Raw genomic sequence first — 26,688 nt, 5'->3', positions numbered from 1 at the left:
TCTGTCGGTCAATGATAGAGAGCCTCTTGATGTACAGCTGTGTGGTATGATTCAGCAGCTGCACAGTGGAGGACAGAAAGAACCTCCAGCGGTTGGTTAGGCTGGCGAGCTTGTTATTGGGACCAGAGTTCCTCCCCTCAAAGACATGTGTGCTGGCCGACTCCTCAGGAGAGCGAGCTGCATCCTCAAGGACATCACACACCCTGGACATTACCTGTTCTCCCCTCTGTAAAGAGATAGCGGACAGTAAAAACTCACACAAACAGACGGAAAAACAGCTTTTTGCCCCAGGCTGTCAAAGCTGTGTCACCCCCTCCCTTCCCGCCTACCAGCCCACAATTTTTGATCTTCACACTCTGTAAATACCTGTATAACACTGTCATAACCAGGTCCCAATACTATTTTTATTCTATTTCTATAAAAAAAATTTTTACATGACATACAGTGGCGTTTTTTGGTATGGGCAAACAGGGCTGTCACCCAGTGCAGCACAACACATCAGGGGTGAGGTGCATGAGTACTTAAAAAAGAATCATCTATGCTGCAAAGCGGTTATCATAATGTGTGTAATTGGCAAGTTGGTGCTCCCAGCAGTGTGTGAGAGGTTCAGCGGTTGTCTCCTGCATGGGGAGGAGAGTGTCTGTCTCTTGGGACAGACAGTTTCAAAACTGTGAGGCATATTTGGAGCTCATGATTAATGTGTAAAGTTGGTAGAAAACACAGTCTTCATGATAAGAGAAAAATTTACAAAAATTTCCAAAGGCTGTAACTTCAAAAGTTTTCAAGATACAGACCTAATATTTGGTATTTCACTCTAACATTGGAATGTGATTTGCATATAAAATTGACAGAATAAAGCTGAGGGGTGATCTGGGAATTTTTTTCAATACTGGGTGATTTCAGATGGAATGACCCATCTTCAGTTGAGTTCAACAGAGTCCCATCCTTACTGCAGACAGCCCGTTTTCTCCTCCTGAAGTGCCTCACAGCCCGCCAGAAGCATCGTGGTGCCCACTGAAAGTCCTTCTCCATGGTTACTCAGAACACCTGCTGTTTTGCCTCCCTCACATCAGAGTCTGCCGCCCTTTGAACCTGTCAGTACCTTGCATCTGCCTCCAAAGTCCTCCGAGATTACATATCCCAGAAGGACTCCTTCTTAAGTCGGATGTGTTCCCTGATCACCGTTGTCCACCACAGTGTTCGATGGTTGCCACTCCTTGAGGCACCTAAGACCTTCAGGCCACAGCTCCCCACTGCAGATTCAGCAATGGAAGCTTTGAACATTGCCCATTCTGGTTCAATGCCCCCTCCACAGGGATGCTAGCAAAGCTCCTCTGGAGGTGTGAGTTGAAGATCTGTTGGACAGTGGGCTACTTCAGAGGTTTCCAGTTCACCCGCACTATCTGTTTGGGCTTACCAGGTCTGTCCAACGTCCTTCCACACCCTCTGATCCAACTCATCACCAGATGGTGATCAGTTGACAGCTCTGCCCCTCTCCACCCAAGTGTCCAGAACATGCGGCCTCAGATCAGATGATACGATCACAAAATCGATCATCTAGCTTTGGCTTAAGGTGATCTGGTACCATGTACACTTATGAGCAGTGCCGATTTTGCTATGGAAATTCTGCTGGGGCCACACAATATTCATGCAAGAAAATCCAATGCAATCCAAACATATTATCACTCTCATATCGTCACAACATACAGTGGGGTAAAAAAGTCTTTAGTCAGCCCCTGATTGTGCAAGTTCTCCTACTTAGAAAGATGAGAAAAAAAATCCAGAAAATCACATTGATTTTAAAGAATTTATTTGTAAATTATGGTGGAAAAGAAGTATTTGGTCACCCACAAAGAAGCAAGATTTCTGGCTCTCATAGACCTGTAACTTCTTTGAGAAGCTCTTCTGTCCTCCACCTGGTACCTGTATTAATGGCATCTATTGGAACTCGTTATCTGTATAAAAGACACCTGTCCACAGCCTCAAACAGTCAGACACCAAACTCAACCATGGCCAAGACCAAAGAGCTGTTGAAGGACACCAGGAAGAAAATTGTGGATGTGCACCAGGCTGGGAAGAGTGAATCTACAATAGTCAAGCAGGTTGGTGTGAATAAATCAACTGTGGGAGCAATGGTAAGAAAATGGAAGACAAGACCATTGATAATCTCCCTTGATGAGGGGCTCCATGCAAGATAAAACCAGTTTTATTTGTTATTATCTATCGTCCACCTGGTCGTTACTGTGAGTTTCTCTGTGAATTTTCAGACCTTTTGTCTGACTTAGTGCTTAGCTCAGATAAGATAATTATAGTGGGCGATTTTAACATCCACACAGATGCTGAGAATGACAGCCTCAACACTGCATTTAATCTATTATTAGACTCTATTGGCTTTGCTCAAAAAGTAAATGAGTCCACCCACCACTTTAATCATATCTTAGATCTTGTTCTGACTTATGGTATGGAAATAGAAGACTTAACAGTATTCCCTGAAAACTCCCTTCTGTCTGATCATTTCTTAATAACATTTACATTTACTCTGATGGACTACCCAGCAGTAGGGAATAAGTTTCATTACACTAGAAGCCTTTCAGAAAGCGCTGTAACTAGGTTTAAGGATATGATTCCTTCTTTATGTTCTCTAATGCCATATACCAACACAGTGCAGAGTAGCTACCTAAACTCTGTAAGGGAGATAGAGTATCTCGTCAGTAGTTTTACATCCTCATTGAAGACAACTTTGGATGCTGTAGCTCCTCTGAAAAAGAGAGCTTTAAATCAGAAGTGTCTGACTCCGTGGTATAACTCGCAAACTCGTAGCTTAAAGCAGATAACCCGTAAGTTGGAGAGGAAATGGCGTCTCACTAATTTAGAAGATCTTCACTTAGCCTGGAAAAAGAGTCTGTTGCTCTATAAAAAAGCCCTCCGTAAAGCTAGGACATCTTTCTACTCATCACTAATTGAAGAAAATAAGAACAACCCCAGGTTTCTTTTCAGCACTGTAGCCAGGCTGACAAAGAGTCAGAGCTCTATTGAGCTGAGTATTCCATTAACTTTAACTAGTAATGACTTCATGACTTTCTTTGCTAACAAAATTTTAACTATTAGAGAAAAAATTACTCATAACCATCCCAAAGACGTATCGTTATCTTTGGCTGCTTTCAGTGATGCCGGTATTTGGTTAGACTCTTTCTCTCCGATTGTTCTGTCTGAGTTATTTTCATTAGTTACTTCATCCAAACCATCAACATGTTTATTAGACCCCATTCCTACCAGGCTGCTCAAGGAAGCCCTACCATTATTTAATGCTTCGATCTTAAATATGATCAATCTATCTTTGTTAGTTGGCTATGTACCACAGGCTTTTAAGGTGGCAGTAATTAAACCATTACTTAAAAAGCCATCACTTGACCCAGCTATCTTAGCTAATTATAGGCCAATCTCCAACCTTCCTTTTCTCTCAAAAATTCTTGAAAGGGTAGTTGTAAAACAGCTAACTGATCATCTGCAGAGGAATGGTCTATTTGAAGAGTTTCAGTCAGGTTTTAGAATTCATCATAGTACAGAAACAGCATTAGTGAAGGTTACAAATGATCTTCTTATGGCCTCGGACAGTGGACTCATCTCTGTGCTTGTTCTGTTAGACCTCAGTGCTGCTTTTGATACTGTTGACCATAAAATTTTATTACAGAGATTAGAGCATGCCATAGGTATTAAAGGCACTGCGCTGCGGTGGTTTGAATCATATTTGTCTAATAGATTACAATTTGTTCATGTAAATGGGGAATCTTCTTCACAGACTAAAGTTAATTATGGAGTTCCACAAGGTTCTGTGCTAGGACCAATTTTATTCACTTTATACATGCTTCCCTTAGGCAGTATTATTAGACGGTATTGCTTAATTTTCATTGTTACGCAGATGATACCCAGCTTTATCTATCCATGAAGCCAGAGGACACACACCAATTAGCTAAACTGCAGGATTGTCTTACAGACATAAAGACATGGATGACCTCTAATTTCCTGCTTTTAAACTCAGATAAAACTGAAGTTATTGTACTTGGCCCCACAAATCTTAGAAACATGGTGTCTAACCAGATCCTTACTCTGGATGGCATTACCCTGACCTCTAGTAATACTGTGAGAAATCTTGGAGTCATTTTTGATCAGGATATGTCATTCAAAGCGCATATTAAACAAATATGTAGGACTGCTTTTTTGCATTTACGCAATATCTCTAAAATCAGAAAGGTCTTGTCTCAGAGTGATGCTGAAAAACTAATTCATGCATTTATTTCCTCTAGGCTGGACTATTGTAATTCATTATTATCAGGTTGTCCTAAAAGTTCCCTAAAAAGCCTTCAGTTAATTCAAAATGCTGCAGCTAGAGTACTGACGGGGACTAGAAGGAGAGAGCATATCTCACCCATATTGGCCTCTCTTTATTGGCTTCCTGTTAATTCTAGAATAGAATTTAAAATTCTTCTTCTTACTTATAAGGTTTTGAATAATCAGGTCCCATCTTATCTTAGGGACCTCGTAGTACCATATCACCCCAATAGAGCGCTTCGCTCTCAGACTGCAGGCTTACTTGTAGTTCCTAGGGTTTGTAAGAGTAGAATGGGAGGCAGAGCCTTCAGCTTTCAGGCTCCTCTCCTGTGGAACCAGCTCCCAATTCAGATCAGGGAGACAGACACCCTCTCTACTTTTAAGATTAGGCTTAAAACTTTCCTTTTTGCTAAAGCTTATAGTTAGGGCTGGATCAGGTGACCCTGAACCATCCCTTAGTTATGCTGCTATAGACGTAGACTGCTGGGGGGTTCCCATGATGTACTGTTTCTTTCTCTTTTTGCTCTGTATGCACCACTCTGCATTTAATCATTAGTGATCGATCTCTGCTCCCCTCCACAGCATGTCTTTTTCCTGGTTCTCTCCCTCAGCCCCAACCAGTCCCAGCAGAAGACTGCCCCTCCCTGAGCCTGGTTCTGCTGGAGGTTTCTTCCTGTTAAAAGGGAGTTTTTCCTTCCCACTGTAGCCAAGTGCTTGCTCACAGGGGGTCGTTTTGACCGTTGGGGTTTTACATAATTATTGTATGGCCTTGCCTTACAATATAAAGCGCCTTGGGGCAACTGTTTGTTGTGATTTGGCGCTATATAAAAAAATTGATTGATTGATTGATGTCATCCCGCGGGGTCAAAATGATCATGAGAACGGTGAACAAAAATCCCAGAACTACACGGAGGGACCTGATGAATGACCTGCAGAGAGCTGGGACCAAAGTAACAAAGGCTACACACTACGCAGAGACAGACTCAAATCCTGCAGTGCCAGACGTGTTCCCCTGCTTAAGTTAACAAACTTGAGCAGGATTGGGAGAATATCATGTGGTCTGATGAAAGGTGTCTCTCTTAAAAACAGGAAGGAACAAAATTTGTTACCCAGGTCCAGCAACATGCTCAATAAATAACATTATAAAAAGGGTGAAACCCCTGTAATAAATAAATAAATGCAAACATTAAAGGTAAATTATTAAATACCAAGCAGCATTAGTGCATCAATAGCCGCATGCAGTCATAACAGCACAATGTGCAGCAACACAAAGCACAGCAGTGCAAAGTGCAGCATTGCAAAGTGCAGGAGTGCAAAGTTCAGCAGCGCAAAGTGCAAGGGAACAGCCAAAGCCAGGGAGCTCATGAACCTCACAGCCTCAAGAAGAAGCTGCATGTTAGTCTCTTTGATTTCGCTTTAAGGCTTGCATTTACACAAAGTCAGTACGCGTTACAAATGTCATATTTGCGTCATTCTTGGCACATTCCTGACATTCTTAATGTAACTTAACACATCTGAATAGGTTTGTTAATAGTGTGTGTTGGTGCAGGATATTCGTGATTTTCATGGAGCATGTTTTTGGCTGTCACGAATGTCACGCACTACCCTCATTTCACATCATGTCGTGTCCTGCCACATTTCTACATGTAATGTGGAGTTGCTTCAGGAAGGGCATCCAGCGTAAGAAAACCTGTCCCAATTCAACATGCAGATCCACCTCGGATCTGCTGTGGTGACCCTAAGTGAAAACAAGGGAGCAGCCGAAGACACTTACTTACCATCAATAAAGAGTCACAGTGAAACTGCTGGACATTCATCCACAACGTGACAAAACTTCAAGTTTTTACTTGAATTGGTTTATGTCAGGGGTGCCCAAGTTCGGTCCTCAAGATCTACCTTCCTGACACTCTTAGTTGTCTGCCTGTTTCAACACACCTGAATCCAATGAAAGACTCATTAAAAGCCTGCTAACGAGTCTTTCATTGGATTCAGGTGTGTTGAAACAGGCAGACAACTAAGAGTGTCAGGAAGGTAGATCTCGAGGACCGAACTTGGGCACCCCTGGTTTATGTGAACACAAAGAGTATTAATGTGTGTGTGTGTGTGTGTGTGTGTGTGTGTGTGTGTGTGTGTGTGTGTGTGTGTGTGTGTGTGTGCGCGCGCGCTGATATGCAGGTGAGAGGAAGACCATGGTCTCCTGTATGAAGATCGCCAATAAGACCATGGAAGTGGTCAACGACAGCTTCTGTCATCCAGAAAACCGGCCACAGCCCAAAGTACGAACCTGCAACTCCCACAACTGCCAGTACTGGTGAGACACACACACACACACACACACGCACACAGGTGTCTCGGTGTTGAGGACCCAGTTACTGGACAGTTCCATGTTGTGGTGGATTTGGCATCAGCGCCAGACGTGACTTCCGACTGGTTTTTATTTTTCCACTCATCAGCTGAGCTTCTTTTAGTGGACTGGTCCTGGTCCCTTATAGCCAGTGGATTTTCTTCCTGAAATGAGGAAAACAAGCTAACTTCCATTTTTTTGTTTGATGTCAGTAAACAGCTCATTTTCCTTCACTGTGATTATGAGTCATTACATGGTCCACCTTGCAGCCACATCCAAAAACATCAAGACATAAAGGCAGCTGTTAAAAAGAGGAGATGTCCAAACAGAGTGGACTGTCAGGAAACAAGTAGCCCCAATGTCCAAACATTCCAGAATGTCCCGAAGTCACACTCCGTTCTCCAGAAATCTGCATGGACTCACTGACTTCAACATCATCGTATTCCATAGAGTCAAGACTGGTTCCCAGGATGCAGGCAGCTGAACACAAAGGGTTAAGTGCAAAAACCTAGTTGTTTTCATTTCCAAAGCGACAGTGGTAATGTCATGATCTGTGATTGTTCGGCTCTTCGGCCATGTTTTAGGTCAGTATTTTTGGTGATTATGTCTTTCTTTTCTCTTGGTGCTGGGTGGTGGGCGTGGTACTGTCTTGGCCACATCCACTTCTGGATCCTTCTGCACAGGTGTTTCTGATCTGCTGCCTATTACCCAGGTGTATATTAGTCTCACTGGTTGCACTGGTTATTCGCTCGATCGTTGCGCCTTGTGCCCTCGCTTCTAGCTCTGTTCAGTTTATATCTTCCAAGTCCTGTTGCCACGTAGTGTATCTGACCATCTGCCTGTGTGTACCGACCACGCTTTTGCCTGATGATTCTGCTTTGTTTGCTTGTTTTGGACTGCCTATTTGTGTACCGAACCCCACTGAGTTTCTCAGTAAACGCCGATCTCAACCAGAGCTATTGTGTCACGTCCTGCATTTATTTCCAGCCATTCCTGTCTGACTCTTCTGATAGGTAATACAATAGTGACAAAACACTCCCCGTGGCAAAATTCAAAAATATAATAAATGCACTATGAAATAAAACAAAGAGATAACAAAAAGGACTTTTACAAACTACAGCAATAAGTTTTACTTACAGCACAAAACACTGGTGAAGACGCACAACATGTAAGGTAAACGACCAGCGGTCACACACAAGACCAGCGTGGCTTAAATACACATAAACTAATTAACAACAGGTGAGAGGATGAGTCAGGGTGAGAGGACCAGAGAGGTCTTAAAGTGACACCAGGAACTAACAGGTAAAAACAAACATAAAGAGAAATGTGGAAATAAAACTGAATCCATGAATTAACATCAAAAACCCGACACATATAACAGGACGATAATAACCCAAGAACAGAAAAGACAACATGAACATGATGGATCAGAAGAACTGAAACCCAAACACTTAAACCTAATTATACATGGAAAATCCACAAGAAAAATTATGTAAGACAGATGAGGCAAACCAGAATAGATACGTTCAGAACAAAGACTAGCAGACAAACCCCATAAAGGCAGACACTAACAACGGAGCGCAATAGCAGTAGTGGTTCCAGAGATGTTTTTCTCTAGGTGCTATGGGGGAGCTTGGTGTTTTGATGAGGGTGCTACGAAATAAGGGCTTGTGTGTTGCAACGGCTCTCTGCTACACCTCTGCCACATTTGCTGGTGCACTCACATACATTGATCTGTGACAGTCACTAATGACATGCAGAATGACCAAAATCACACACAAACCAAAGCTACTGTTCAATACAAATATCCACAGACCTCCACATGTAGCCTATAGCCTCAGGGAACAGCTGGCAGAGAGAAAATCTTTCACCTACCATTGATGTCTTCATAACAGCACATTGTGCTTGTTGTTGTAGTTAAGAGCAAAATCATCAATGATTTGGTGCCTGTCCAGGGCCCATGTTCTCAGAGGGTTAAATACCAGGAGTGACACCGGGTCACTGGTTTGTCTGTCCCCACTGCTGTTCCTCAGAGAGTTCTTTAGGCAACACAGACTTCATTTATGTCCAGTTCCACTCATGGATATTTGGGCAGCAAAAACCAAACCATTTCAGCAACTTGAAACTACACTCACTACAGTACGATGTCACTACGATGTCATCATCAGACATCGTTGAATGTGATGTCACTGAACATCACGTTACACTCATTTTGGGTAAAACAGTCAGTTCTGTTGATGAATATTTATTTTCCTTTATGAGTGAAATATTTATCTAATCACATAAATCTGAAAACGCCACAAGTATCTTACTGTGGAAAACTGAAAGGATGATGTCATCACCCTGCCTCTGTAACATGTTGTTAACTGTGTAATTTAGCATATTTTTTTTCTTCTTCTTGGTGGCGGGACAAAGCACTGGTGTTGCAGACCAAACTGTTAGGTTTAAAACCACCTAAACATCATAAAACTGTAACAGAGAAAGACACAACAGTCAAATAAGAGTCAGAGAGTAGAATTCAATTGTAAATGCTCGCGAGGAGTGCAGCACAGAGACAAACTATTCTAACAATCTCCAAACTGCACTAAACTCTGGCTGCACTCTCGCTCTTTTTATTAGGACGTCATACAGGTGCGGTTGTCAGCATACGTGGCATAAGCAGTTGAGCAATCATAAACAGGTCTTGCAACTACAGTTGAGCAAGATTTGCGACTTCTGGTTTCTGCGACCTCAGGCTACTGGTTTGGGGAAGGTGCGGTCAGGACTTCTCTCCTGGGCTCCGTTCTTCAGGTGTTATCTTCAGTCAGCACATGTCGGTTAACCTTTTGTTCTTTCCTGTGGTTGAAACCACATGCGTGCAGTAGAAACATCATTTGGCAACACAGCTAGTAACACAATTTGCAATACAGCATACTTTCTTTTGGAATCATATTCAATCTTTACAATTCTTTTGCACAAAAGCAATTCATATGATCATATACAAACATTTTCATTCCTTATTATTTTATATTTTATTATATTTTTAATGGTTTGATAAGTTGTTTTGGACATCAACTCTTCTGACCTCGCTTTGCGACATCACATAAGTTCCTTTTTCTCTCTAACTGCAAGGATAAAAACAACTCACAATTCTTTTGCACAAAAGCAATTCATATGATCATATACAAACATTTTCATTCCTTATTATTTATTTTATATTTTATTATATTTTTAATGGTTTGATAAGTTGTTTTGGACATCAACTCTTCTGACCTCGCTTTGCGACATCACATAAGTTCCTTTTTCTCTCTAACTGCAAGGATAAAAACAACTCATGTAATCATTCATTTGTAACATACTTTATCAAGAGGTCATCAAGAAGTCAGCAACAGACTTCTAACAGATACAATGAGTTTATTTCCATTACTAAAGTATTAATAAAAGAATGTATAATATAAGGAATATAGACTAGAAGAATGTATAATAAAAGAATGTGTGATAACTGACATATCCATATATACATAAATCCAACATTTCCCCCCTGTTTATCATGCATTCTTACGGTATAGAACATTCACCCATGAACAAAATTTATTCCAACAACCACTTCTTTTCAGATTTTCAGTTGTGGGATCATCCAACAGTGGTAAGGGTGCATTTACACTCGGGAGGCTTGGAGGTCATTGTCGTCATCAGGTTCACCGTAGTCACCTGGGTCTGGGAACAGGTCGGGCAAGTGCACGCTGTCATCAAAGTCATCATGACAGCAGCCTTCTTTATCATCTGTGTCAGGGTTGTCTCCTAAGAGGGGGTACATCTGAGCATTGTCTTTTCATGCTGGTGAGATAGCAGTGGTGATCATTCTAGTGATTAGAGATCGTAGACAGGGTATACAACAACATCCACACAAGGTCAAAATAGCAGCAAAGACAGCAATAGAGATGAGTGCAGATGAGACTAACGTGCGATATCTCCCAAACATCCAACCACGAGTCCCAAAACGCAGTGTTAACTCCGCTGTGCTCCTTCATTTTATGATTCAGGGTGCGCAGACCCTCGATAGCCAGGGTCAGGCTGCCATTAGCCGCTGTATTGTTTGGAATGAACGTACAACACTGTTCTCCAAACATGGCGCAAACCCCACCCTTTTCAGCCAACAGCATGTCAAGGGCTATGCGGTTCTGGAATGCCATCAAGGATGTGGCGGCTAGTTGGGAGCGCACTGCTCGGAATCCTTCCTCAGTCCAATTGCTTAATCTTTGAACATTGTAATGGATGTAATTGATCCTATCTACATTTTTGTTAACAGTACACCACCAACAAATAGAGGATTCAAAACCAGCTGCGATCTGATCAGCTAATTTATACTCATCTGGAACCCCTCTAGGGACCCCTATGGCGTCAATGTAAGTTGGATCTCCAGCAGTCTTCCATGCGTTTCGCTTAGTGCGGGTCCAATGTTCAGGGACGACTGCTTTGGCATTTAAAGTTAGTTCTTCACCAGTCATGGGCAACACTTGTACAGGCAAAAGGAATGATACTAGAGTACAGTGACCCGAGGCATCGTTTGGTAATCTATCAAAAATCCTATTATCTCCACACCACCACCACACATCGCTTCTAGCAATGGGTTTAAAAGGGCTTGGTGGTGTGAGAGTGTGGCTACACCACACGGTCTCATTTAGTTCCCCTAACTTTTGACCAGTACCTGGAAGCTTAACACAGGTAAAATTTCCCTCTGCCACATCTTCAGAGAACAGGGGTTTATTTTTGGCCATGTTGGCCACAGGATAGATGGTATCCCAACTTATGCACCTGTGATTTAAAGGAATGAACGTGTTCACCATAATTTCAAGCAAACAATCGGAGGTCAAAGGGGCTGGTACTACACGCAGTATTGGACGAGGCCCTAAGCACACTACACAGTCTTTTTTGGCAGGTTTTGCTGCCTGCTCTGCCATGAGCAACCAATTGTTTCTTTGTCCACTAATTCCTGTGGTCACCAAAAACCAATCATCGGTTTCAATTTTCCCATTTATGATCTGAATTTTTGTCACAGACGTTTGTGGACCCAATGACAGTCCTACCGCTGTGGGTGTCGTCGGAGAAGAGTCAGTTCGTTTTGTTATGTTAGTACAAATTGAGAAGTCGGTATGTGGGTCAGTGTAAACACCGGGCCTGTACACAAATAATGTTAAATGATAACAAGATGCCTCTGTATATGAGTGTATTCTGGGAGGTTTTTCTAGAAGCGGCTGATCGGTAGTATTAAACGACAGCAGGAGATGGTTATCATGTCGAGTCAGAGTTAGTCTACGCTTCCACTCTTTGGCATGCTGGGTGGTAGGATATGGTGTCCAGTCACTACCAGTATACGTAAAAATTGTTCCCCAATCTTGGTCCCAATCAACACTGGAGAGATACCATTCATGCCATTTCCAGTGAGTGCCGGAACTCATTTCTGGAGTGGCCTGTCCTCCCACCCGTATGATTGAAAAAGGTATAACAATTTTTGAAACAAACTGAGTGGCATTGTAACAGACATAAAGGTCTCTGGTAATGACTGTATCAGTTGTAGTCGGGGAGCAAGGATTAGTGAACTGTCTGGCCCCAGCAGTCCCAGTACATCCTCCCCTACAAAAAGAGCGTCTCACTCTGTTGCGATTATAATCATCAATTGCAGGGTCATAATCATAATTGTTAACCGTAGGATCATACTCATGGATCACCTGTTCAGTTCTATTTACAGTGTCAATTGTCCAATTTTCAGCCAATTTCCCCCTTAGGGGTATTCTTTTACACGAGTACCGTTGTGAAATCCATGAGTACCATCCCCAATAGATAAGTAACAGGAGTACCACCTGTATACTTCCTGTGATACACATCAGTTTAGGTAAGGCCATCTTGTCAAAGCCGGTGTCAGCCTAAGTTCAGGTCAGTGGCAGTAAAAACTTCACTGGCTTTCGTGTCAACCCTGGATCTTAACACCAGAATCCCACACTATTACCAGACTTTGCTTCACTTCCCTTACTTGATTACCGGGTTTGCCCAGATGACCCTTTTAACATGTGTGAGGTGTACCCAAGTTCCTCTCTCTGCTATTTTAAGGGCTGTTGGGGTTGTCAACAGGACCTGATATGGTCCTTCCCACTTAGGTGAATGCCAACATTTCCTCTTGATGCTCCTGATTAGAACCCAGTCACCCGGTTTCACCAACAGGTCGTCCTGTGGAGAGATGGGGGTTTCTTCGTCAGTGGGTGTTTTCTGTTTCTCGAGCATTTTTCTCATATAATCTGCTAGGTTAGGTTCATCTTCTATGTCCCAGGGACTTTTAAAGTGAGGCAATTTAAATGGTCTTCCAAAAAGGGTCTCAAATGGTGTCAATCCTATAGTACTAGTGATGTTCATGTACAGCTGTACTAGTTCAAGACACTGAGTCCATGGTCTCCCTGTTTCTTCCATTGTCTTTTTGAGTCGGTTTTTTACTGTTCCATTTGTTCTTTCTACTAATCCTGCGCTCTGAGGGTGGTACGCACAGTGGTTTTTTAGTTCAATGCAAAACATAGTTCCTATGTTTTTAATTACTTCATTTACAAAATGAGCGCCATTATCACTATAGATTCGTTCAGGTATGCCATAGCGGGGTATGATGTTTTTGCATAACGATTTGGCTACAGTCAATGCATCAGGTCGTTTGGTTGGAAAAAGTTCTACCCATTTGGAAAAGGCATCCACAATTACTAAACAATATTCTTTGCCCTCACTTTTACTTAGTTGAATGTAGTCCATATGTATAACCTGAAAAGGATATTGTGGAGTGGGAAATTTCCTCTTTTAGGTCTCAAATTGCCTTGGGAGTTGTGTTTGGCACACGTGAGACATGCTCTGCAAAAATGTTTAGAGTACGTGTTAAATCCAAAGGTTGTATAGATGGCATTAATCTGGCTCATCATCCCCCTTGTGGAGACATGAGAAATTCCATGGCTCAATATGGCAGCCCATCTATACAAATTTTTAGGTAAAATGGGTTTCCCCAATGGTCAGCAATAAATGCCATCACGGATAGTAGCTCCGCGTTTAGTCCATAAGTCCTTTTCTACATCTGAACTCTGATGTTGCATATCAGAGAGAACTTGAGAAGATAAACTGTGTTTGTCAACAGGAAGTGTGACGTCCTGTACTGGGTCAACATGGAGTACACTAAGCTCTCCTGCTGCAGCAGCCTTTGCAGAAATATCTGCATAATGATTTCCTTGAGATACAGAGTCAGATTTCCCTGTGTGAGCTGCACATTTGCATACTGCAATTTTGGAGGGTAACTGAACAGCAGCCAGGAGGCGGTTTAGTTGTTCTCCATGTGTGACAGGTTTACCAGTGGAGGTCACCATCCCCCTGTTTTTCCAATGTTGAGCAAATACATGAACGGACGCAAATGCATATTGACTGTCAGTGTAAACAGTGACTGGTTTGTCTTTATATAAGGTGCAGGCATGTGAGAGAGCAATTAGCTCTGCAGCCTGAGACGAGAAATGCGGTGGCAGGCGCTCGGCTCGCAGAACGCGAGTATTTGTGACTACAGCATAACCTGTTAAAGTTATGCCCATATCATTCTTCCTAGAAGATCCATCCACGAAAACTACATCGCCAAGTGTCAGGGGCGTGTCTTGTAAGTCCGGTCTGGATTTTGCTACAGTCTGAGTCGAATCTAGACAGTCATGTGGTTCCCCGTCATCAGGAAGTGGAATCAAAGTTGCAGGATTCAGTGTGGTGCATCGTTCGATTGTGACATGCGGTTGGGACAGCAGCGTGGCCATGCAAGACAGATGGCGTGCCGGTGATAAAAAGGTCATGTTGGTTTGTAGCAGCAATGCCGACACTGCGTGTGGCACTTTGAGGATTAGTGGGTGGAAGAGGACTACGCCAGCACTGCATTCCACAGCCATTGATGCTGCCACAACAGCACGTACACAATGGGGGAGGGCGCAAGCCACACTATCCAATTTGGCAGAGTAGTACGCAACTGGGCGGAGTTTGGTTCCATGTTGCTGTGTGAGTACGGAAGTCATAAAGTGGCCCTTACAGTCAATCATTTGTACAAAAGTTTTGTTATAATTTGGAAGTGCCAAAGCAGCTGCAGAGGTTAATGCTTGTTTTATTTTTGAAAATGCGTCTTCTGCTTCAGAGGTCCATTTAACAGTTGTGTTCATTGAAATGTCTTCAGTGTACATTAATCTGTTTAAAGGGTGCACAATTTGTGCATAGTCAGGCACCCAACTTCTGCAATAGTTTGTCAGGCCCAAAAAGGACATCACTTGTCGTTTAGTCAGTGGTTTGGGGGCCTGTAGAATGGCTGTTTTCCTGTCTGCTACGATTGTTCGTCCTTCACAACTCAAATTGTGACCCAAATACTTTACTTCATTTTTCCACAACTGCAATTTATTCTTACTGACTTTGTGACCTTCTTTCGCCAGGTGGAATAATAGAGCAAGAGTGTCTCCTACACATGTTGTTTTATCGGGTGAGACCAGCAAAATATCATCAACATACAGGAGAATTTGACTGTTTCCTGGTGGAACAAAGGATGCCATGCTGGCAGACATTACTTGCGAATAAATTGTGGGACTTTCACAATAGCCCTGCGGTAGGCGAGTAAACGTGTATCGCTTTCCCGCAAAGGTGAAAGCAAACCAGAACTGACTATCCTTGTCTACAGGAACGGAGAAAAAGGCATTGCTGATGTCCACAACCGTGAAGAACGTAGCATCAGGTCGAAGAGAATTCAGCAATGTATGTGGGTCAGGTACACAAGGTGCCCTCTGGACTACAGCATTATTAACAGCCTGCAAGTCCTGGACCATTCTCCAACCAGTGGAAGGAGCTGCCTTTTTCACCGGAAAAATTGGAGTGTTGCATGGTGAATCAGGACACTCCACAATGACCTTTGCTTGAATAAGATCTGCTATGACGGGTTTGATGCCTTCCAATGCATCGGGTTTTAATGGATATTGTCTGATACAAGGTCTGTATTCAGTCTTTGGCCTGATGACTACAGGTAGTGCTCCCTTGACTAGTCCAACATCAGTTGGCCCTGAAGACCACAAATGTGGCGGTACTTCCGTAAGGAGTGACTGCTCTTCTTGAGTTAGTACAAAATTTCATGCATCAGAGCTATCATCAGTATGAACTCCAACAGGAGCGTCGATTGGAAGATAAATTTGAGTCCTAGTCAACCCTGTCTGAGGGCTTTCCCAAATATCCCTAGTTTTCCTCACCCAATTGGTGGTTTTTTGTCCCATGTCCACTAGTGCTGATAAGCAATGCCAAGGGACAACAGAATCTTTGAACAGGGAAACGTGTGGTGGCCCGCTTTGTTTGTACAAATGCATCACAGCGTCCGATAACTGTTCCACTCCGCACGCCGCGTTGGAGATCCCATCACTGTAGATATAGGTCACCAACGGTCGTGGAGTAGGAAGAGTGCGTAAGGTGGTTTCATATTGCAAGTCGGGACCTGGCGTATTTTTGTACCACATAGTTATGTGGAGTTGTTCTGCTGACATTTCGTCCTGGACCTGTGTTAGGGTGTCCCTTCCCCAATTTAGGAGTAAAGAAGCAAAGTTTTGCGGTTCAACATTTGGAATATCCAATGTGTAATAAAACTTATCAGTTGCATCAGTGGTCAGGACATTAAGATCTGTAGGTTGTAAATCATTTTTTCGCTTCACAATCATATTATTCCCCTGAGGCACCAGTGCTAGTCTCAGTTGACAAAGTCCATCTCTGCCCAACAGATTAACTGGACATTCAGGCATCAGTAAAATAGGCATGTAACATGATTGTCCCTCAGGGTCCCGCAGCCATATTGGGTCAGACAGTGGGACTGGTGTAATTTTCCCATTTGCTGATCGAACCCAATATATTTCGCTTCCGCGATGGACACCAGGAATCTTCACATTACAGGTTGTCTTACAGGCACCTGAATCGCACAAGAAGGACACAGAGTGTCCATTCACCAAAAGCGTTATTTCTGGTCGGACACTTTCAACTGACATGAGTTCCTGCAGATCAAGATCAACAGGCATGTCTAGACCTAATTTTGGTGATTGGTCGGTTAGTCATTTACTCTGATGTGTGTTTTGTCCTCTGCGAGGACAGTCCCGAGAGATGTGTCCTTCCTCATTACAGATCCAACACTGTCGCGGCCCTGTTGGTGGTGGAAAGTCCTGTCTCTTCTGATTTCCCCTGTCATTGAATCTGTCGCTATTTTGACTCCAACGTGGAGGTCCACCTCTCTGTTCTATGTGTCGGCGTCCTTCCTGAAATCTTCCCTTGAAATTCCCTCGGCCTTGTTGACCACGATCCGGGTATCCTCTTTGATAATAGAGGTCCTCGTTTGGATCATCGGTCAGGTCAGCCAGGAAAACAGCAGGTGTTTTCCCTGTATTTTTCTTCTGACTTTGGACCTTATCAGCATGCATAGCATGGTCAACATAGTTATCTAACGTGGATGTGGGAAAATTTATCATGTGTTTTTCAATCCAATGTTTAACTCCCTGTTTGCTGTTTTGATGGAGGGCGTTTTTGAGTTGTTGTTCGTATACTCCTTCTTCCTGCTCTGGTACTAGACCACTGTTTGCACGGAAAACCTTTTCCATTCTTAACTTGTAATCTTCAAAAGGTTCATCGTCTTTTTGTTTAGTACGATTAATATCAGCATAATTAGCTTGTTTTTTGAATTTTTCTTTGATTCGTTTTGTAACGCTGTCACTCGCTGGGTCAGTATGTCGCTATTATGTGGTAAAGCTGTGCCGTCGCCACTTGCAGGTGACCAATCCCCTTTTACAACCCCCCAGTATTTCTTTAAAGCTCCCATATAAACCTGCTGGACCTCCGTGCCATCTAAATTATATGAACCACGGAGGTTTTCTAAATCTCGACAGCACTGTTCAACATCTTCTTGAGGATCCGCCACCCCTGTTAATGCGGACTTTATGTCGTCCATTGTCCAAGTGCGGTAGACCAAAAGTGTAGGTCTTTGATCCACCGCCACATTTGGATTAGCTACTTGTATCATGGGGTACTGTTCTGTACCATCAAGTGAGTATACGGGTGGTGATTTTGAGCCCTTTAGTTTAACCCAATCCCACCCTGATGCTTCAGGTGCACTGGGAGGGGACAGAATTTCTCGAGATCGTGTCAAGGACCTTGTAACTGGTCTCTGGGGCGGCGGTGAGTGATATGCTGGTGGTTTGTCATCCGTTTGTTGCTCCAGGTCTGGATACAGACTTGGTTTTGTAGAATCAGTCATTTTTTCAGTTTGTTTTGATTCTGATTTGGTGTCATTTATCTGTTCCTTTTCTCCGCGTCTTTCTTCAACATACACTTGCACTCTTATGGGTGGACAGGTGGTTTCATCGTCCTCCTTTTTGTGCAAGAAAATTTCTGAATTTCCTCCTTCAGTCTTGTTTTGTTTTTCCCTGTCTTTCTCCCTACTCTTCCTCTCACCTTCTCGTCTTTGATCTGCAGCTTCCTCCCATGCAATAATTTTGTTCCATCCCTCCTTCATCATTTTCCACTCATCATTTTTGTTTTTCTTTTTAATAGATTCTCTTAATTTTGACAATGATGGTCTGTTTATTTGGCCGTCGAATCCATGTTTTGTAATCCATGTGTCTAAATATGAGACATGTGTAGGATCTTTTTGTTCCATAAATTTCCAATCTTTGTTACCTAGACGGTCCCGCGGAGCCTGCCTTTGTGTCTTACTGTTTGACTTCTCCATTTTTACGTTATTTTTATCTTTTTTGTTTTTATAAAGATAAAATTTAGACCAGTGGGTTTTCAACACCTACAGTGTTCTAAACACTGGTTATGTGCTTCTTACGGGACAGCGAATTTAATTTTCCACCAGCCAGTGAGTTCCCTTTCTCCTCCCCGAAGGAAGCGGGAAATCCTTGCCTCTGCCTCTGACCAGTGGTCGCTGTTTACTTTCCCGTAATTTTATATAGAGGAGGATCTAATGACCCGTCACTCTCATTCAGTCACCTTTATTACACTGTCACACTTTTTCACCGGTATTAATTTAGACGCCAGAGGAGCCCGTGCCTCCTAATACAGAGTTTAACTAGTTCGATACTAGAGGATTCTGTTCACCCTTACGGGGTTTAACTGCGTTTAACATTACCTGACATTGTCTAGAATTCTCAGGGTTTTAACATGACTTCCTGTCACTATTCACTGTCCTGTCCGTTTATGTGACTACCTGTCACCACACATACTTATAGTTTGTTTTTCAATTAAAATTCTACTCACTCAACCGCTGTCTTCCCCTCACGGATTAGTCTTCAACCTTCCGGATCCCAGCCGGCGGACCGAGCCAGTCCCGTCAAAGGGTCTCGGTACCTTGGCCAAGGATTTTCCTGGTGTCAGTCTCGTCCGCTGGAACCCTTCAGGTATGTTGACCTCCGGCTCGAAGGACCAAAGTAATGTTAGGTTTAAAACCACCTAAACATCATAAAACTGTAACAGAGAAAGACACAACAGTCAAATAAGAGTCAGAGAGTAGAATTCAATTGTAAATGCTCGCGAGGAGTGCAGCACAGAGACAAACTATTCTAACAATCTCCAAACTGCACTAAACTCTGGCTGCACTCTCGCTCTTTTTATTAGGACGTCATACAGGTGCGGTTGTCAGCATACGTGGCATAAGCAGTTGAGCAATCATAAACAGGTCTTGCAACTACAGTTGAGCAAGATTTGCGACTTCTGGTTTCTGCGACCTCAGGCTACTGGTTTGGGGAAGGTGCGGTCAGGACTTCTCTCCTGGGCTCCGTTCTTCAGGTGTTATCTTCAGTCAGCACATGTCGGTTAACCTTTTGTTCTTTCCTGTGGTTGAAACCACATGCGTGCAGTAGAAACATCATTTGGCAACACAGCTAGTAACACAATTTGCAATACAGCATACTTTCTTTTGGAATCATATTCAATCTTTACAATTCTTTTGCACAAAAGCAATTCATATGATCATATACAAACATTTTCATTCCTTATTATTTATTTTATATTTTATTATATTTTTAATGGTTTGATAAGTTGTTTTGGACATCAACTCTTCTGACCTCGCTTTGCGACATCACATAAGTTCCTTTTTCTCTCTAACTGCAAGGATAAAAACAACTCACAATTCTTTTGCACAAAAGCAATTCATATGATCATATACAAACATTTTCATTCCTTATTATTTATTTTATATTTTATTATATTTTTAATGGTTTGATAAGTTGTTTTGGACATCAACTCTTCTGACCTCGCTTTGCGACATCACATAAGTTCCTTTTTCTCTCTAACTGCAAGGATAAAAACAACTCATGTAATCATTCATTTGTAACATACTTTATCAAGAGGTCATCAAGAAGTCAGCAACAGACTTCTAACAGATACAATGAGTTTATTTCCATTACTAAAGTATTAATAAAAGAATGTATAATATAAGGAATATAGACTAGAAGAATGTATAATAAAAGAATGTGTGATAACTGACATATCCATATATACATAAATCCAACACAAACAGTCCCCACTAAAAATGGGTCCGCCCTACCTTCACTGTGCATGCATCATTTTGGACCACAGCAGCACGTCTGAGACGGAGACTCTACACCCAAAGCAATCAAATGGATTAATGTGATTATTAACCATCAGATGACAAGGTAAAACCTCTTAAATCATTTTAAACTCAGTTTTAAGCAGAAAAAAGGCCGTTTTAAGAACACACAGCGATAATTGGCGAGTCATTACTGATGCTCAGCAATTGCTGCTGTGCTCTGTTTTTTACTATGAAATAATGCTGAATATATGTGGAAATGATTGTTGTACAAAAGCTTCAGATATCTGACACTGAGATAGATGATGACTGTAGTGCAGTTTCAAGCAGAAATGAGGCAATAATCGGAGAATCGCTGGTAACACTCAGAAATGATGCTGCTGAGCTCCGAAATGACGCATGTACAGTGAAGGCAGGGTAAACAGATTTTTAGGGGGGACCGTTCGGTCTGCGACACCGGTGTTCTCCAGCTCAGGCTGAGAAACACACTCAGAGCAGTCAAACACTGAGGGACTTCTTTAAATAACCCTTACAAGTAACTTCCTGTCTGTCACATTTAAGTCCCCTGCTGCCCCTCAACAGGCGGCTCACTGGGGTTTAATTGCTGGGTTCCTGACATGCTGTACATTATTGAACATGTTTTGTGTTTCTGAGGGGATTAATTGGGGAGATTATCGCAGGAGGCAAACAAAGCCACCCTAACCCACAAAATATCAACATGTTCTCATTCCTGAAAAGTTTGGTTCTTAAATGTTTGTTTTCAGGAACCGCTGACTCGTAATATAGAGGATTGTTTATTTTGTCTGTGCTGAACATTTGGTTGATTATTATAATGTTTTAATTTTAAGTCTTCAGAATGCAATTGGTACTGTCTTAATTGGTTGAGGGCGTGGCACCGGTTCATGCTCACATGTTCACATCCCTGAGAATCCAGTCTGAGTCAAATTGACAGATTCAGAACGTGTAAGAGCAACGGACATGAAATTTTGATATCTGTTTTCAGGCACTGACATTAAGCTTTTTAGTGTACTTGTCCATAGGACAAGTAACCCTGGCAGTTTACTTGTCCTATAGGAAAACCTGGTTGTCCGGACAGCCCGTGAGTGAGATTCAAATTAAATATTTATCACATACTTTGCTCTGACTTGTCACTTAATAAAAACCTGTCATACTTCTTTTGTTTGTAAGTACTTTAACTTTAATATTCCAACATAAGAATTGCAGCTGAAATACAAAATCATTACATTTCAACATTTTCTGGGACTGAGATTCAGAATAAATATTTATCACATCTATTTGATGTGCCATATCACTTCATGAAAAAGTTAATACTGTCACTCTCCTGTGTGGGTGGTAAAATTTTGCAGTTTTATTTCAGAAGATGTGGCTACAGAAAAAGTTCATCTGTGATACAGTAATACAGGGAGGCACTTATTGCCTTAATCCAAATTTAAAAAATAAAACAAAGTCACTAAAAGACACAAAACATAAATAATGCATGGCCTGTGGTCTTATAGTTTTTCAAAATGTGGTGATGGACACGTAATGATCCTGACATTTACTGTGTCTTCTATTTCTGTAACTGCAGACTGTATGAAACCAACATATTTCATGTTTTGTGAGATCAGCTTTATTTTTATTTATTTTTTGTTAATGTACAGTGAGGAAAATAAGTATTTGAACACCCTGCGATTTTGCAAGTTCTCCCACTTAGAAATCATGGAGGGGTCTGAAATTTTCATCTTAGGTGCATGTCCACTGTGAGAGAAAAAAAATCCGGAAATCACAATGTATGATTTTTTTTAAATAATTTATTTGTATGTTACTGCTGCAAATAAGTATTTGAACATCTGTGAAAATCAATGTTAATTTTTGTTACAGTTGCCTTTGTTTGCATTTACAGAGGTCAAACGTTTCCTGTAGTTTTTCACCAGGTTTGCACACATTGCAGCAGGGATTTTGGTCCACTCCCCCATACAGATCTTCTCTAGATCTTTCAGGTTTGGAGTTTCAGCTCCCTTCAAAGATTTTCTATTGAGTTCAGGTCTGGAGACTGGCCAGGCCATTTAGGACCTTGAAATGCTTCTTACGGAGCCCCTCCTTAGTTGCCCTGGCTGTGTGTCGGGGGTCATTGTCAGGCTGGAAGACCCAGCCATGACCCATCTTCAATGATCTTACTGAGGGAAGGAGGTTGTTTGCTTCACGGTTGGGATGGTTTTCTTGGGGTTGTTCTCATCCTCTAAACATGGTAAGTGGAGTTGATTCCAGAAAGCTCTATTCTGGTCTCATCTGACCACATGACCTTCTCCCATGCCTCCTCTGGATCATCCAGATGGTCACTGGTGAACTTCAAACGAGCCTGGACATGTGCTGGCTTGAGCAGGGGGACCTTGCTGCTCTGCGGGATTTTAAACCATGACAGCATCATGTGTTACTAATGTAATCTTTGTGTCTGTGGTCCCAGCTCTCTTCAGGTCATTGACCAGGTCTTCCTGTGCAGTTCTGAGCTTTCTCAGAATCATCCTTACCCCACAAAGTCAGATCTTGCATGGAATCCCAGACCGAGAGAGATTGACAGTCATCTTGTGTTTCTTCCACTTTCTAATAAATGATCATAACAGTTGTCTTCTACCAAGCTGCTTGCCTGTTGTCCTGTAGTCCATCCCAGCGTTGTGCAGGTCTACAGTTTTGTCCCTGGTGTCCTTAGACAGCTCTTTGGTCTTGGCTATGGTGGACAGGTTGGAGTGTGATTGATTGTGTGAACAGGTGTCTTTTATACAGGTAACAAGTTCAAACAGGTGCAGTTAATACAGGTAAAGAGTGCAGAATAAGAGGGCTTCTTAAAGACAAATTAACAGGTCTGTGTGAGCCAGAATTCTTGTTGGTTGGTAGGTGTTCAAATACTTATTTGCAGCAGTAACATACAAACAAATTATTAAAAAAAATCATGCATTGTGATTTCCGGATTTTTTTTTTTTTTTAGATTATGTCTCTCACAGTGGACATGCACCTAAGATGAAAATTTCAGAGCCCTCCATGATTTCTAAGTGGGAGAACCTGCAAAATCGCAGGGTGTTCAAATACTTATTTTCCTCACTGTGTATCCATTCCTACATTTGAGGCCTGCAGCATTTTCCAAGAACAAAGGTTGGGACAGGGCAGTTTATTATTAATGGAGAATTAGTTAATACTATTTACAGTCAGTTTTCTTGGGAAATATCAGAGGATGAATACACGAACATTTCCAACTCACTGAATATTTCTTAGACTTTATTTACATCAATCATTCAGAAATACAAACAGTTTATAGTAAATCTGCGTCAGGTAGGCAGTTCTCAAAAACTAAATGTCCATGCTGGAAGAAAAGTGAGGGAAGCCACCAAGACACAACTTTGGAAGAATGTTTGGCCTCTGTGGTTGTGAGTGGAGAAACTGGGAATATAACAACATTTTTATTTTATCTTCATTTTACATACAGTCCCAACTTTTTTATTTGTGGTTATTTCTGTTCCATTTCTGAAATTAAATAATTACTATAAGGTAAAGTGTTAACATTTTATGTTTTTTAAGAACTTTTTAGTAGAACAAACACAAAAACCAAACTCTTGGAAAGAAGGAAAAAATACACAAATGTGCAGGAAAAACTGAACAATGCAGACTGATTTGACTTGTGATTTTTGAAAATAATAAGCGGTAACTTACTTCGGTAACGGTAACGTTCCTCTTTAATTCTCCTCCTCAGTCACGTTTTGTGCTTGAACATAAAACAACTACATTCAATCATCTAAAATAAATATCTGTGTAAAATAACAGCCTGTTAAAGTTCAGAGTTCTCAGCTGCTTTATGTGATTTCTGCTTCTGAACATCACTGCAGTTTCTCCACATCAGTTTTTTTTTATCACACGTGTGTGTGATTTTTATTCTGTTCATCCATATATTCTCATTTTAAGGAATTTTGACCAATTTATTTCATCTCATAATTTCAGTATAACCGTCACCGACATGCACACGGTGTGAACAGGATGTACCGTCAGAACAGTCCAGAAAGAAATAAAGGCAGCACCACAGTTTAATTTGTGTTGCATTTCACTCTGCGCTCAATGCGCGCCCCCCTTCCTCCTCGCAGCCAGCCAACTCGCACGCGCGTGCACACACACACACACTCACAGACACAGACGGCTGCAGCGATCGGACCCAGTCTTAATTTTAGACAGCTTTAAGCAAAGCCTCCCGCTATTTTTTCGACGTCTTTTTCGAAAATTGACCGCTCAAATGACAGCAGGACGGCTCGCTGCCTAAAACCTTGGTTCTCACTCCTGTCTGCTCCCAGTGAATTTTTAATCCCGTATCGTCCCAATCACGTGATAAATAGCAAAGTTGACTCCCATCCTGTGGGCTTCCCGAAAAAATGTCAGGTGTTTTGGTTCTGTGCAATGAAAATAAAGAATTTGAATGTTTTATACAAAAAAGAGGCCACTTGTCCGGTTGGACAATGATTAGAGCATATTGCTTGTCCAATCACATTTTACACTTGTCCCAGACAATCGGACAAGCGTTAATGTCGATGCCTGTATTTTTGTCTTGGACAAGTCATGTTCTCATTTGTTAAATTTGTTCCTTGTCAGCTGATGTCCAGCGAGTCCATCTGAAAGCTTTGTGCGTGCTCAGAACTTTGAGTGGACATCAGATGGAGAGCGTCCTTGTGGTTGTACACTTTTGTTCATTTTGTCCTCTACTTATTTGTTAGCTTGCCAGTGGATGTCTGTAGATGTTAGTTCTATCAGTATGATATCTTTCTTCTGTTTGTGCTGCACACCCACATTCGGTAGTTGTCCACTCATTCCATCAGAGCCCCAAATCCACCAGAAACGACGTATTAGATGGTTTTTGCCACCGGACAAATTATTTAAATCCATTACTCATCTGGTCTCTCACTGTTGTCCCAACCTTCTTCGAGTCCCTGGGAGGGGTACTAGATAGAGCTCCAACTGGGGACTCCATTGTTCTCCTGGGGGATTTCAGCGCCCACGTGGGCGATGACAGTGAGACCTGGAGGGGTGTGATCGGGAAACACAGCCTCCCCGATCTGAACCCGAGTAGTGTTCAGTTGTTGGACTTCTGTGCCAATCACAGTTTGTCCATCACCAACACCATGTTCGAGCACAAGGGTGTCCATAAGTGCATGTGGCACCAAGACACCCTGAGCCGTAGGTTGATGATCGACTTTATAGTCGTATCATCTGACCTTCGGCCACATGTCTCGGACACTCGAGTGAAGAGAGGGGCTGAGCTGTTGACTGATCACCACCTGGTGGTGAGTTGGATCTGCTGGGAGGGGAGGAAGCCAGTCAGACCTGGCAGGCCCAAATGTATCATGAGGGTCTGCTGGGAACGACTGGCGGAACCCTCTGTCAGCGAGGTCTTCAACTCCCACCTCCGGGAGAGCTTCTCCCAGATCCCGGGGGAGGTTGGAGACATGGAGTCCGAGTGAACCATGTTCTCCACATCCATTGTTGATGCGGCTGCTCGTAGCTGTGGTCACAAGGTCTCTGGTGCCTGTCGCGGCGGCAATCCCTGAACCCGGTGGTGGACGCCGGAAGTAAAGGATGTCGTCAAGCTGAAGAAGGAGTTCTACTTGTCTTTGTTGGCAGGTGGGACCCCGGAGGCAGCTGACAGGTACCAGCAGGCCAAGTGTGCCACAGCCTGTGCGGTCGCAGAGGCAAAAACTCGGGTCTAGGAGGAGTTCGGGAAGGCCATGGAGGAGAACTGTCGGTTGGCCTCGAAGAAATTCTGGCAAACCGTCTGACGCCTCAGGAGGCGGAAGCAGCTCTCCACCAGCACTGTCTACTGTGCGGGTGGAAAGCTGTTGACCCTGACTGGGGATGTTGTCGGGCGGTGGAAGGAATACTTCGAGGATCTCCTCAATCCCATTGTCATGTCTTCGGAAGAGGAAGCAGAGACTGGGGACTCAGAGGCAGACTCATCCATTACCCAGGCCGAAGACACCGAGGTGGTTAGAAAGCTCCTTGGTGGCAAGGCTCCTGTGGTGGATGAAATCCGTCCTGAGTACCTTAAGTCTCTGGATGTTGTGGGACTGTCTTGGCTGACACGTCTCTGCAACATCGCGTGGCGGTCGGGGACAGTGCCTCTGGATTGGCAGACCGGGGTGGCGGTCCCTCTGTTTAAGAAGGGGGGCCGAAGGGTGTGTTCCAACTACATGGGGCTCACACTCCTCAGCCTCCCCGGTAATGTTTATTCCAGAGTATTGGAGAGGAGAATTCGACCGATAGTCGAACCTCGGATTCAGGAGGAGCAGTGTGGTTTTTGTCCTTGTCGCGGCACACTGGACCAGCTCTACACGCTCCATCAGGTGCTTGAAGGTTTATGGTTCGCCCAACCAGTCCACATGTGCTTTGTGGATCTGGGGAAGGT

At 42.8% G+C, this 26,688-nt stretch overlaps 1 protein-coding gene across 1 annotated transcript in view; it reads left to right on the top strand.

Annotated features, from left to right (window-relative positions):
- adamts17 (ADAM metallopeptidase with thrombospondin type 1 motif, 17) overlaps positions 1-26,688 on the top strand; it is a 448,852-nt gene that overhangs the window by 333,678 nt on the left and 88,486 nt on the right. The window contains exon 19 of the mRNA XM_034184238.1: positions 6,505-6,640. Coding sequence (XP_034040129.1) covers positions 6,505-6,640 — 136 coding nt within the window. The remainder of the gene's footprint in view (positions 1-6,504; positions 6,641-26,688) is intronic.

The sequence above is a fragment of the Thalassophryne amazonica genome, chromosome 2, assembly GCF_902500255.1.
Source record: "Thalassophryne amazonica chromosome 2, fThaAma1.1, whole genome shotgun sequence".
Taxonomy (NCBI): Eukaryota; Metazoa; Chordata; class Actinopteri; order Batrachoidiformes; family Batrachoididae; genus Thalassophryne; species Thalassophryne amazonica.
Note: the sequence above shows the minus strand (reverse complement) of the source record. Positions and strands in the feature narration are given on the sequence as shown.